We start from the raw sequence: 15,502 nt of genomic DNA, 5'->3' as shown, positions 1-15,502 counted from the left end.
TGAGAGATATAAACATCATATGCTGCTGATAATGGAATATTGTTAAATAAATATGTGAAGTTGACGATGGAGAAGCTGAAATCGTCCCGTTTTCCATAACGTTGTTAGGTTGCTGTTAATATCTATTTTGAATAAAATTAACAAAAAGCAGAAGTGAAATACTCTATGATGTCTTTTATTTCGATTTCACTGGGATCTATCGAATCGGCATCTGAATGAAAAAGATTATTGTTATTAGACACAACGTCATCGAGATATATATATATATATATATATATATATATATATATATATATATATTTGTCGAATTGAAAGTAACAGCGAGATACTTTTTCTTCTGATGCAAAAGGTTCTGAATAAAGTCTGTTTCACAAGAATATGAAAATAGGTCAGCCAACAAATGAACACAATTCGTGCCCATAGAAATTCCAACAGAGCGTTGGAAGACATGATACACCTGATCCCACCTTTGGTGTATCCAGGGGTCCGTGTTTTCCCAACTATATATTTTGTATTGCTTATAGGAGTTATGAGATTGACCACTATTCGTTATCTTCACCTTTCAATATGACAATGTTGTCAATGAAGAACTCCAACATATTTCTGATTTCAACTTCGTAGTAGCTGTGCGTGGAATCGGAGTGGTGTTTAACGAAATAATTTTTGGATGGCTGTGATTACTAGTTATGAATATTTCCTTTTTTACATTTTTGAGGAAGCAAACGGCAATGATGTCAAAAAGTATAGCATGAAAGATGAAGATAACGAACAATGATCAATCTCAACATTTAATTTATTGTGAGGAATGGTCATGTAGAGTGTCAACAAATTATACGTTTTTGATTAAGTTTTCCGATTTTAAATTTACTAAGTCCTTTTAATTGGAATCTACATTTCATTGACATCACATCTGTCATATCTTGCGGTACAATGTTTTAAAGTTTCCCCTTAATATTTTAGTGACAAGCAAAGATGTGCGCTTGGTAGAACATTTACTGGAACCAGCAATGTATTTTTCTTGATGAGAGTTTCTGTGAAGTTTAGGAATCCAGTACAAGTATGGTACCTAATATCTATTCACCCCATTGACTGGAATCTCAAATATGTCTAAAACTGAAAGGTAATTTTTAAGAAAGGTGAAAGATAACGAACAGTAATTAATCTCATGACTCATATAAGCTATACGAAATAGAGAGGTGGGCAAACACGGCCCCCCTGCATACACCAGATGTGGGATCAGGTGCCTAGGAGGAGTAAGCATCCCCTGTCAACCGGTCACACCCTGTCTTAAGCCCCATATCTTGATCAGGTAAACGGAGTTATCAGAATTCAAAATCAGTGTGCCAAGAACGGTCTAACAATCGGTATGAAACTCGTCAGACAACATTTGACCCAAGGAAAGGGTGTATTGGTAAACTAAGTCCTTATAATAACATATAATTTGGCTTTAAACGAGACTGTTGAAACCCCTGCGCCATCAACTTGTTTGAAAGTAACCTGCCTCGATTGAAACACTGACCATACGCAGAGCAAGCTCATATTTTGAAAGGATAGTTAGAGTATAAATATGATTACCAAATGTGGAATTAATGCAAAGTTCGTTTAAAATATAGTTGTAATAATGAGCCTTACAAACAAATACAATGTTGTTACAGGCTTTGTCAGAACTAAAACATGTTCTTCATGTGATATAATTCTTTTTTTCATTTCTGATTTACTAAACACAAAAGGATAGATTGTATGAAGTTTTGCTTTGAAGTGTCTAATACGGTATTTCAATATTTGTCTTGTACTTTTAATCCATTTTTAGAAGGTAACATTAGAGATGAAGATTTGTCGCCACTTAAAAGCTCAATGTTCTCTGAATTTATGACCTTATAAACATTGGTTTTAGGACCTCATTTTCAACTATATCAACACCACCAGTAATGACATGTCCAGTTGGACTATAGTTGAAAGAAGACGAAGACACATATGTAGATTAAATATAAGATGGTATATATCTAGACACTGCAAAGTTTGTTTATAATTAAAAGTTTGGATGCAATAGTGGGAGTATTGTTGTGTAATACTTGTACTTGATTGACATATGTGACCTAGATTGTGTTAAATGCTCGCTTCAGTAGAAAAATAACGTAACATTGGTTGGTTAGCTGTGTATTCAAAAATGTACCGGGAACTTCATTCTTATTATGAGTACACTGTTAAGCTCTAGTGGACTGGAATTTTACGAATTGGTGATTAAACGAAATTTTTTGAATACATACCTGGGGACTTGGGAACTTATTGGAAATAACAGCCGACATTTGACTGTTATTTGTGTAGATTCAGCTCGGCATTGGACATTGTTATTGTTCGCCACAAATTAGTATGTTGCTATTGTTATAACATTCTTTCAATAATTATAAATAAATTGTGCTAATTCTAAATTGTCCGTGTTAGTAAATCCTGCTGCAGTGTTATTAAGGGTTAATTCTTACCCATAACAATATATTTGTAGGAAATGTAGACTTCAAATTGAAATATGTTGGAAGACACGACTGATCTTTTTTATGAAAAAGAATGTTGCTTATGTTGACGGCATATATTCCTTTTCAGTAAATTTGAGTTAAAGGAACTTGCAGTGTGATTTGGAAGGGATACCATCCATAAGCCTGTGATAGGTAACATCCATAATGATAGAAATAAGTCTATATTCTGGTGTTAATAAATCCAAGTATGGACTAACATTGAATTTTTCAATTAACGTATCTAAAACTAAATTCAAAGTACTGAAAGTAATGATGGGAGTTGATTTTTATATAGGTTTGCACCAGATGCTTCTGGGATTAAGAATTATTTTTTTAAATAATTTAAAAAAATGAAAAGTATCCTCAAAAGTCACAAACTTATGCATAAATATATGTTGTGTCTCTATGGCAATCAAAGTGTATTTATTTATGTCTACATATATGTACATATATACACTGATAAGTTAACACTTTGTCTGGATTGTATTTTACTATTCAAACATATTATATACATTTACCTTTAGAATTGCTCATTTTTTTCGAATATGTCACTACATTAATATTCTAACACAAAAGCAGTTTTGAAAACTCCACACATAACCCAATAATTCTTGGGTTTATGTTTTGTTTTTTTTTTAAATCTTTTCCTACAATTCCTCTTTTAAGAGATGAGGGAAAGGATTGATATGAGTGATAATTTACACAACTAAACAATTTTCCTTTGCTTAAAGTTTAAGAAATTGTACTTAAACCTCATATATTTACTTATCTGTTATCTTTAAATTGATCCCATGGGGAACCGGGTTGGAATAGGTCCTCATAACACCTTGATTGTCATAAAAGGCGATTATATGGGGTGGTCCTTCGGATGAGATCGCAAAACCGAGGCCCCGTGTCACAAGCAGGTGTGGCACGATAAAAATGTCCCTCCTTGCTCTAAAGCCATAAGCACTGAGCATAGGCCTAAATATGGAGTCCTTCACCGGGAATATGGTGACGTCTCCATATGAGTGAAATATTCTCGAGAGGGATGTTAAACAATATTCAATCAATCAATCTTGAAAATTGTCTATGATCTTACTTAAAATTTGAAAATCATTTCCTAGAGCTATATGCAAATCATCTACATTGTAGAAAAATCCCCACGAACGGAACTTCGTAAGCATCAACAATTGACATTAAAATATCTACAATTTATTCAATCTACAGAAATAGTCATATAGTCTTAGTTTAGCACATTTGAAAAGACGAAGATAACGAACAGTGATAAATCTCATAACTCCTACATGGAATACAAAATTAAGAGCTGGGCAAACACGGAGCACTGTACATATCAGAGGTTGGATCAGCCCCTAGGAGGATTAAGCATCCTCTGTCGACCGGTCACACAGCTGTGAGCCTTATATTTTGATCAAGTAAACGTACAGTTGCTTCTGTACAGTACTTCAGGTCCCCTCCCCCTCCTTGTTTTTTAATGGTATTTAGGGTGTATTTCTGATTAAAAAATAAACTTTAGAGTGTTTTCATTTAAATGGAATTCATAAATTTCGCATAGAAACCGTTTTTTAAAATGCCATATCACCGATTATCATATATGAACAAGACAGGCAATGCAAAAATTGTACTTCATTGAAAAAAACCTATTGAAAGAGCAACAATAATACACCTTCCAACTGAACATTCCAACTGGAAAAAAAACCCACCGCGGTGGCCGAAAGGTTAGAGCGCTCGGCCCACATGCGCAAATCCGGGGTTCGAATCCCCGCCGCGACAGACCTAAGTCGTTAAAATAGGTAGTGACAGTTCCATCGCCAAACGCTCGGCATCAGGTGTGAATGTCACGGGTCCTCGGAGATGACCTTAAAAACGGATGACCTGTGTCACAGAAGGTGTGGCACGCTAAAGAACCCTCATTGCTCAATGGCCGTAAGCGCCGATCATAGGCCTAAATTTGAAGCCCGTCACCGGTCTTGGTGAAGTCTCCATATGAATGAAATATTCTCGAGCGAGACGTTAAGCAAGATACAATCCAACTGAAAAGAACGGTCTAAATCTTCTGATGATTCTTGTATTAAATGCATCGTTATTAGGTGCGCAATAATTTCTTCACGCCGTTCATTTTCATCATTTTAACCAACGAATGGAAAGTGGGATGCTGAAATATCCCTGTCCCAGTCCACTATTTAAAAAAACAAAACAGAGGAGAGGTATTTTCTTACCGTTTTCGTGAAGCTAATTGTTGATGGCATTTGCCATTGGAAGATCTCATCTCGGGTTAAATAGTTTACTGCGACAATCTATTTTCATCTATTTAATTGGTAGAAAGAATTCAATTTGTATTTTTTAAAGATGTGACTTTATATTAAAACTAAACTTTAAGTAAATGATGCATACAACTATATGGCTTTATCATCTTATCATTCAACATGATGAACAGGATGTCAAGAAATGGTTTTTTTTATTCCCTCTTTTAGATTGAGCAGTTTTGACTAAAACTTATACACAGTGGGTAATGTAACAGTCTAATTGAATATTAATCGGGTATAATGGAAAGTTACATGTATTTCGACATTATAAATCTAAAACGCAATAAAATCATTTAATCTAACTATTTAGTAAAGGAAAACTTGAATGGTATTTTATTCATTACGTGTACTGATTGTCACACACGAGGTACACTGCGTTGTCTGTCAATCAGCTGACACTTGCTGCTTAAGATTGGTTGATTGGAGTTTTATGCCGTTTTGGCAATATTTCAGCCATTTTATGGCGGTTAAATAATTGACATACGCTTGGTTGTGAGTGTTTGAGTTTCCCTTACGGTCCCAGTGAGCCTACTCTTTTTTGAAAATCAGGGAAACGATCTTTTGCGTGCAAATGAGGCTCGATCCTTGATGCGGGGTACCCTTTAACCTCCCATCCGACGGACTTAAAAATTTAAAAATATATATACAGGTCAAAATACAGATCATTTCGTGTATATCAACATTTGTAATATCAAAATATTCAACTTTTTCTGTAAAAATCGCATTCTTGTAAATATTGTATGATACAAAGATTGTCAATATTTGTAAAACGTTTTGCATTGATTGCACATTGCCAAAAAGAATATGATGTATAGTTAACGAACAGTCACAAGATTTACATTCAGGCTGAAGTTCTATGTTTAGTAGGTTAGAATGAGTCAAATTTGAATGTCCGATGCATATCCTTAAAATAATCACGTCGTCCTGGCGTTTCATTACGATGTTACACGTTTTTTTTACTTTTTAATGAATAGAATAAATTTTACATGTGTCACAGAAATCCCAATATATTTGCCATCGAGGATTTACATATAAATTTATCAAATATTTGTGCAATATCATCTTGAGGTGCATTTTTCACCGACCACGAGAACATGTGTATTTAAACCGCGGAAATTCTATGGCGCGTATTTTGATTTTCAAACTTTAATGACAAATTTTCTTGAAAACACGCAACAAAATATTTCTTTTTTATCATTATTTGATTTGATTTACAACTCAAAATTTGAAATGCATTACTGGTTATTTGCACACTAAAATAGTCAAAATGAATTTACTGTCGAACTGATCAACACATTTATTGGTTTTATCAATAAGGTGGAAAATTAATAGATCTACAGCCACTCTGACATTGAATGATACTTTCGGTTCGCTTTAATTTGTATTTAACACTGTTTAACACAAATCAGTCGAAGCTACTCTTCGATTGATTGATTTCCCGATTGTGGACACGTGTGTACATGTACATGTATATGTATCCTTAATAATAATAATAATGATTAGTTTTATATAGCGCCTTTTCCAGCGTATGCTGCTCAAAGCGCTTTACAATAATCAATGTACATTATTACCCCGGCAGACCTTATATCAATCTAGAACTTTCTCAGCCTCCTAGGAAGCATACAGTGCGAGCTGCCATTACAAGCGCTAGAGCACTAACATTCTAACAATATATTTCACTGTCTATAGCCAGGTACCCCTTTTACACTGGGGTGGAGTGAGGAAATTCATGTAAAGTGCCTTTCCCAAGGACACAACGTCAACCCTGCCCCGGCCAGTACTCGAACCCACGACCTTTCGGTCGAGAGTCTGACGGCCTAACCACTAGAACACCGACGTCTTGAATTTGATTTTCTAATTTCTATTGTTACACACGAGGTACACATGTTCTATCTGTCAATCACCTGACACTTGCTGCTTGAGAACTACATGTAGGTCGCGGTCCAAGGGAAAATGTGTATTAAAATGCGCATTTAAAAACCCTGAAATTCTATGGCGTGTGGTTTGATCTACTATCATCGCCGATCAATTGATTCCCCATTGTGGACACATGTGCACATGCATATGAATCTTTGGATTTGAAAGGTTCTTGCAACTGTTATAGAATACGCACAAAGCGCAACTTCAGACACTGACTTTTCTAGTCCCACGCTAAAGCCTGAATTTTCAGTCCGCGGGGGCGGCCCCGTGTTTTGACCTGTACTATATTATGATCGGTGATATTCTGGCTGCGTGTAGGAATTTTTGAATGTGTGAAATATCACGGTTGACATTAAATTGTATTTCTAGTGATATTTTGGTTGTTTTTCAATTTGCATATTCAATTGACCGACGGTCAATTGTAAAGTCAATTTTACAGAAATTAGTGTGATTCGGAAGAAATACCACCCATAATCCGTATTAGTTTTAAGAGCATGAAAGGTGAAGATAACGAACAGTGATCAATCTCATAACTCCTACAAGCAATACAAAATGAATAGTTGGGCAAACACGGACCCCTGGACACACCAGAGGTGGGATCAGGTGCCTAGGAGTAGTAAGCATCCCCTGTCGACCGGTCACACCCGCTGTGAGCCCTATATCCTGTTCAGGTAAACGGAGTTATCCGCAGTCAAAATCAGTGTGCCAAGAACGGCTTAACAATCGGTATGGAACACGTCAGACAGCATTTGACCCAATGTTAGGTTGTATTGACGAACTAGATCGTTATGGCGACCATAGAATTTGCGAAATGCTGACTTCAATCGAGACTGTTGAAACCCCTGTACCATCAACTTTTTTGTCAGTAGCTCACCTCGATTTAAAAACTGATTATACGCAGAACAAGCTCTTGCATATCGAATCAGTTGAGATATATAAACACCATATGCAGATGATAATGGAATATTGCTACATAAATATGGGAAGTTGACGGTGGAGAAGCTGAAATCATCCCGTTTGTTATACAGTTGAGTTATCAGTCTGTGATGGGTAACATCCATAATAATAGAAATAAGTCTATATTCTGGTGTTGAAAAATCCAAGTATGGACTAGCATTGACTTTATCAAATAACGTATCTAAACCTAATAGAAATAGTAAAATATGTGCGAATGTGATGGAGACCTTAATCTTTGTTGATATAAGGTAAACGTGAATCAAACATGATATCATTGATATTTGGTCCTTCGTATGTCTTAGAAAAAGTTCAGATAACAAACAGTGATCAGAGATTAAATATCTGTGATATAACCAAGGATCCGTGTTTGCCCAGCTCTCTATTTTGTATTGCTTCTAGGAGTTGTGAGATTGATCACTATTTGTTATTGTCACCTTTCATGGGACCAAAGGTTTGCAAAGAGAGCGTTTTAGATTTTATCATACGCTATAAATGTAGATGATAGAAATGAACTTCCCAAATTTTGTTTAGGACATTCATGCCTCGCCAAATAAAAATTCACCTGCTGTAATACAAAGTCATAAGAAACAAGCGAATAAAGATGACGATCATATTTCGGTAATTTTTCTTCACGTGTTTTCTATATTTCTTGAGATTAGTAAATGAACCTGAGATATCAGTAAGAGAAAGGTGAAGATAACGAACATTGATCAATCTCATAACTCCTACAAGCAATACAAAATAGATAGTTGGACAAACACGGACCCTTGGACACACCAGAGGTGGGATCAGGTGCCTAGGAGGAGTAAGCATCAGGTAAACGGAGTTATCCGTAGTCAAAATCAGCGTGCCAAGAACGGCTTAACAATCGGTATGAAACACGTCAGACAGCATTTGACCCAATGATAGGTTGTATTGATGAACTAGGTCGTTATAACGACCATAAAATTTGCGAAATGCTGACTTCAATCGAGACTGTTGAAAACCCTGTACCATCAACTTTTTTGTCAGTAGCTTGCCTCGATTTAAAAACTGACTATACGCAGAACAAGCTCTTGCATATCGAATCATTTGAGAGATATAAACACTATATGCAGGTGATAATGGAATATTGCTACATAAAAATGGAAAGTTGACGATGGAGAAGCTTAAAACATCCCGTTTGTCATACAGTTCCGTTGTCAGTTTGCCGTTAATGTTTACTTTCAATAAAATATCTAAGTATGAAGCAGAAGTAGACGACTCTGTGATGTCTTTTATTTCGAGTTCACAGGGATATATCGAATCGACATAAGAATGAAAGTTATTATTGTTAATAGACAAAACGTCGTCGATATAAGCAATTTTCTCCTAGGAAAGTACAGATGTTGATCATTCTCATATTATGTACAGTTAAAAAAACATTTTCAGTCACTGAGCACAGTAGTTTCTTTTGTTACATATGTAGTCATGGCCAGAGGTAAACAGATGTATCACGAATACAAAGGAAAATAGTAAACTAAAGCTGAGTTTTGATATTAAATTGTGAGATACCAATTTACAAATGGACGACATGTTTAATCTGAAGAAAACACCAACAGGCGCAGAAACGAATCTCCTAAAAAATATCTTCTTTGCCAAGGCGGTGATGTAAGCAGATTGTGTCATGATAAAGAGTGTGAGACACCGTGTTTACATTCTTTATTTTTCTTATTGCCAGTTTACATTTGCTACCATGGTCGAATCATCATGGATGCTCTTTTTAATGACTGGCGCTGATTTCCAAAATGAACCCAATACATGTATTTGACATCAACCACCGCAGAATTCGCATACATCCCATTCAGGTTTGAATAATTACATGACTTATGCCACCACGCTCCTTTTCGCATCGTTGTGCATTGCCTATGATATTTGTCGTTGTCTTGATCTTTTGTAGAATACTTCATTCCATTGTGGTAGCTCAAACTGTCTCCTAATATCAAACAAAATATTCTGTAAATGCAACAATGTAATGTTCTGGGAATATTAAGAACGAATATGCAGCAGTAGTAATAATTTTCAGGGAAAAAAAACAAACAAACAAAAAAGCAAAAAAAAACCAAACCCTCCTCTCGCCATTGCGCTCATGACCTTAAGCTTCGAATATCTATTCAGTTTGAGATCGTATTATGTACGGATTTAGAAGCATCCTTGGTTTTCACTAGGAAATTTCACTGCAGCATAATTAGAAGATTTCAACTAATTAAATTGACGCTTCTGATGACGTTATGTTAAGCAATAATTAAGGACCTTCAAATTTCAAATAATTTATAACTAATTATTTGGTAAGAAAGATGATAATGATCGTGTTAAAAAAACAACCTTAGTGTTTGAAACATTAAAGGACACAACGCATGTTTCTAAACTTTTTCAGCAAAATTAATTCTTCTCATGCCTAAAACTACTTTAAATGTGTTTTAAATGAAATATTTTGCGTAGTTTTCGAGTTTGATAGTGATGAAATTCAAATCTTGCGATATGCATATTTACTTTCGCTATTTTACGCGCCATTATGTGTGACGTCATATGCGCCCTCGGGTTTAAAAACATCTATTAGCCATTTCATAAACAGATTAGATTTAATCGACAAAAAACCAATTATCACATTGACGGCTTGTAAATAATATTGCATTAAAATGTTTTGTGCCGTGCTTGGGTGTACTAGTTGTCGGTAGAAAGGATTTAGACGGAGTGTTTTTCAATTTTTCGAAGGAAGGTACGAGAAAAAAGATGTGGATAATATTTTGTTGGAGCAAGAATTTTACCTTTAAAAACACACCCAGTCACTTTTTCAAAACTGCGATGAATTGGATATATCGAAGCTTATAAGCACTACATAATTCTGTTCTGGTCTTCAAATTCAATACACACTCCGATCAACTGACCTTCACCTTGTCAGTAACAAAATACCCTGTATAACGTGCTTCAAGTTTCTACCAAATGGTAGATTTACAAACAGTTTAAAGATACAAAATAATTGAACTTTTAATTATATAAGTAATAGAATATTGTATTTCCTAACTTTAAATTGAATTATAAAATTATTTCCTCAATGAACTCGTAACATCTTTCAAGAGTGCGTCAGTATAACGTCGTGCTCCCACTTTCTAACGACGTGCAGATCACAATTCAAAAATAATAAGATTGCTTTATTAAAATAAAATAATATAATTTTCACTTTAAAATTGATTATTTTTACTGATTTGTGTGTGTTGTTTCTTTTTTCCCTCTTTCCGAAATGCACTCGGCCGTGTTACTAGCTTGGCCTAGGACGTAGTTGTCAACAATGTAACGTATTATAATTTGTCTAATCCAAAAATAAATAATAATTGCGCAACATGAGATGTGTCCTTTAAGGAAAAACATTTTTATTAAAGTCGTTCTCCATATATATGTTCTGAATTTATACAATTTTAAGACCAATATCTAGGACTGGAAGGACCCGTTACGTGATCTCTGATAATTTTTCGAAATCAGGCTACTGGGAATATGTAGCATGTAAAACATGGGAAAGATTGGAATTACTATATCGATTATAGATATCTGTGAATGACGAGATGTTTCATGGCTTTAGACACGTTGTTGGACGTATAGGTATAATCACGAAAGTTGTCAATTATATTTCGACTAGAGTGTTTGCCACCAAAAACTTTTCCTGTCATATGCTTGACACTAAATGGGTGACATTGAACTTAAAGATGGCCTTGAACACTGAAAAAAATACCTAGTTAATTTAACTAGGATGCCTCGTAAAGACTTGCTCATGACTAGTAAGTAATGTATTTACTAAGCAAGATAGTGATGTAACTAGAAATATGACGTCATAAGCATCGTGACCCGTGTTGCCCGCGAAAACTGCAGCAAGGTCTACTCTGCGAGACGCCATTTTTATTGGGATGCTGAAGAGGGAACATTGACTTAAAAGGTTTGTCATTGAACTTATGACTGGTTTTTTTATTCTTGATGTTTATTTATTAGAAATCCTACACACAGCTTGATATTTTTTAATATGCAACTTAATACATCTTAGCACACTGTTCTGTTTTTGTTTATTTAGATGTTGATGACTGTTTGGCAATCCTGTGTAAAAAAAAGTTTGAGAAATCCTGATTACAGGTTCAAGAAATTCCACAGAAAATACATCCCCCATCGCAATGAAGATTGACCAGAAGGTCATGTCGACTTTTAACTTCAGATTAAAGTTCTTGATGTTATCTTCTGTATTCAATTTTTTGAAGGATTAACAGGGCGATTTTACTTGTCCTATCAGTTAAATTACTAGAATGCTAGTAATTTTGGCAATGGAATACAGGAATGGAGAATTAGTAAATCTACTGAATGCATACTAATATTTACTATTGACTGAAGTAATGTTTTACTGTTTGATTAGTTAAATTACTAGTTAACAAATAGTAAACTTACTTAACACCTAGTAAAAACTACTTTTGAATTAGTGATTGTATGGACAGTAGTTTTACTAGTTTGCTTAGTGTATTTTACTAGTTATTTTTTTTCAGTGAACCCTATGTGTTGAATCGAAACATTATTGATATTTCCTACAATTCTTATCAAAGTGCGATATAAAAATCAAAATTAAAGCAATTAGCCTTTAGAGCTTCTTTATTTTCCAGGCAGCGGATAGAAATGAATTATTTTTGCAATGTCAATACAACTTAGAATTTCCCTGAAAGAATGCCTGTGATAAAAATTACTAACCAGTTACGTATTTTAAACCTTATCGTAAGAATATGTCTGTTCTATAGGAGTCACATGCAATTGAATCAATGTAAAATCTTTTGTAATTGCTTTTCTATGAAAGAGCAGATTTTAATTAGCATGATTCAAAATCACAAAAAGGATATGATATCGAACTTAACTAGAACGGTAACAAATCCATGGAGAACCCTATAGCAGCATTGTTAAGTAATTAGAAATATTCCTGATGTTTCGCGATCATTTAATTCAAAATTTTTAATAACATAAATATTTAAAAGGAAGGGGCAGTGAAGGTTTGCTCTTTTGTTTTATGCTTTCACCGATGTACAAATGTATATTGTGTTATCCGAAAGACACCCCTGCATAGCATCTCAATCCAAACTTGTCCTATTTAATATGCCTCCGACCCTTCTAAATTAAATATATACATGTGAAGTACACTATGGATATAGAAATAAAAATGAATACAAGTATGTATAGCATGGACATTTTACAAATGCATAGCAACACAATAAAACCTTTATCCTCACCTGCCGTGCCGCTGTATCCAGACACAGTCAGTCTGTATTTGCTGCTTTCGTCACCAACAGAGAATGTTGAGTATTTGGCGTACGCCTTCTGACCGCTAAATTTCTGAAGGTCCACACGGAGGACGTGGTTTCCTGACTTGGTCAGCAAATGTAGAACATCGTTTCCTTTTAAGAATATCATTTTTTATTGGAACTTAATTGATTCAGAAACATACTTTTTTCTCACGTTTTTCTCCATATAGATGTTTAAATACTCTATAATGCATACTTATCAAACGATATTCAACAAAACAATTTCATTATTATGAAACTTTACTAAGTATAAAAATATGAGCATTTTGTATTATCATATCAGAAAAAATAACTAAAGTCATGAAATACGTTCAAAAATGTAAAATATAAAAGTCAAAATAACTATCAGTGATCATTCTCGCAAATGCCATAAATAAAATATGAAAAGAGGACAAACACGGACCCTTTAACAACCCAGAGTTGGGAAAAGATGCCCATTAGAAGTAAGCATCCCCTGTTGACCAATCAAACTTGCCATGAGTCTTATATCTTTATCAGCTAAACAAAGTAATCCGTAGTCAAATTTGTATGTAAAACATGTTTACAAAATAGATGACTTAAGCTTCTCCGTTGTCAACTTTCAATATCTCTGTAGCAACATTCCATTATCATGTTGTGTTTATGTCTCTCACTTATTTTATATTTAAATCCAAGCAATAAATTTGATGTTACAGGGGTTTCAATGATATTGTCAGAAGTTAACATTTCGCAAACATAAAATGACGTTGTGTATCTAAATGTCGAGCTGAAAGGCAAAATAAGAGATTTATTCTTCTCAAATATTCTTCCATATATTTGTAGCGTGGCTAATCTGACAGCAGTTACCAACAATGATAGAAACGATAGAATTATCAGAATTATTTTTTCCTATTTAGATGTTGTATTTGTAATGAGTAAAACTGGCAAATTCAGAATTGTTTGCTGCTGTAGTAGGTAGGTCTCTTACTAAGTGTTACCACACAATGCAAATCCATTTAAATCAGAGCATATATCATTATTGTTTTACTACCAGTACCGATGTCTTCAACATTCTGACGTAAAGAAAACTGGATGTTACAGCATATACTCACCTATCCAATAATTGTGATTGGCATTACCGAATCCAGTTTTGTAGGCTCTCCAGTCTCTGTAAAAATCTGTAGACCCATCTATTCGTTTGTGAAAAACCTAGACAGAGAGCGTTAAGTCAAATGTACATTGTATTCTAAAACATTGTTATAATGTTTACCATATTCTCCTAATCATTTCCTAGATCTCAAGCACATAAGAAATACAATTTTCATCTTTAACAAAATGAAACTGTGCGCCTTTCTTTCTGTTACATCATAACAACTACTTTACGTTTCTTGTGCATCTTAACTCTGTATTTCAAGAAAGTATTGATCAAATAAAACGTATAGTGTTAAACATCAACACCGATGACATAGATAGTGTATCATCTGCCCAGCCAATATTTCTTGGAAGTACCCACCGTCCATCCGCCTCCTTCTGTGGTCATGTCACAGTACACATGTTTCTTTGTTTTAAGATCCGGATAAATCGTATACACTCCGTTCAGATTCTTTCTATAGGGATTCTTCTTCAATATGGCTGCACAGTCTCTGTACTTGACTTGGTGGCAGAAAATATTCATTGGAAATAAAGACACCATTTTATTTGAAATACAAAATAGAATTATACGATCGGTATAAAATAGAGAGAAATTTCATACTAACCGTATTGTATGATCAACACGAACACAATGTAAAGAACCTAAAGATAATCATATCATTCTTATTCCAGAGGAAAGTTATACAGGAAATGGGGGGTGTTATTTTGTTGAACAAAAGAAGTGAATATTGAAACCTATAATATCATATGCTCAAGATTTTATCTCAGATCCAAAGAGTTAATATATGTTCAATGCAGACATAGCGTCAATTCACGCACTGATTCCGCCTATATTTATATACGCATTATATATATAACTAGTTTTTCATTATATAGGAATGTTATCATTTTTGACTATGAATTAAATATTTTTATTCATTTATTTATTTTTCAAAGTTTTCTTTCTTTTTATAAACATTACATTATATCTGAAACGATAACTACCATGCGAGTCCTTGGTGTGATATTTTCTCAAATTGCGAATGATTATGTACAAGTAATTCATTAACAACAATACTACGAGGCATTGGGGTTATTTCCTTTCATTATCTAAAAGGTATATTGAAATATATTTCTTGAAATAAATTTCATAAAACTTACGATTTTTGTTTTTCAACATTCCAGTGACTTTATAGGTGGAGAAAACTTTTACATTGAAGGAGACAGGATGCTTATTTTCAATGTGTGATCCTGTGAGTTTCCAAGACCACGGAATGTTCTTTAGTCCATGTTGCAGCTTTTCTGTATTGTTTCAATAATTAAAAAAATACACTTTCATGAATGTGGTTCTAGGAAGAAGAGTTATAAATGAAAGGTGAAG

The 15,502-nt window shown here is 34.3% G+C and overlaps 1 protein-coding gene across 1 annotated transcript in view; it reads right to left on the bottom strand.

The window, feature by feature from the left end:
* Nucleotides 1–9,356: 9,356 nt before the first annotated feature.
* LOC125674764 (fibrinogen-like protein A) overlaps nucleotides 9,357–15,502 on the bottom strand; it is a 6,506-nt gene continuing 360 nt past the window's right edge. The window contains exons 2-6 of the mRNA XM_048912043.2: nucleotides 15,283–15,423; nucleotides 14,504–14,643; nucleotides 14,103–14,199; nucleotides 12,961–13,125; nucleotides 9,357–9,647 (exon numbers count right to left, since the gene is read on the bottom strand). Coding sequence (XP_048768000.2) covers nucleotides 9,403–9,647; nucleotides 12,961–13,125; nucleotides 14,103–14,199; nucleotides 14,504–14,643; nucleotides 15,283–15,423 — 788 coding nt within the window. The 3' untranslated portion in view covers nucleotides 9,357–9,402. The remainder of the gene's footprint in view (nucleotides 9,648–12,960; nucleotides 13,126–14,102; nucleotides 14,200–14,503; nucleotides 14,644–15,282; nucleotides 15,424–15,502) is intronic.

Source organism: Ostrea edulis, chromosome 3, assembly GCF_947568905.1.
Source record: "Ostrea edulis chromosome 3, xbOstEdul1.1, whole genome shotgun sequence".
Classification (NCBI taxonomy): domain Eukaryota; kingdom Metazoa; phylum Mollusca; class Bivalvia; order Ostreida; family Ostreidae; genus Ostrea; species Ostrea edulis.
This window is presented reverse-complemented; position numbering and strand designations above follow the sequence as displayed.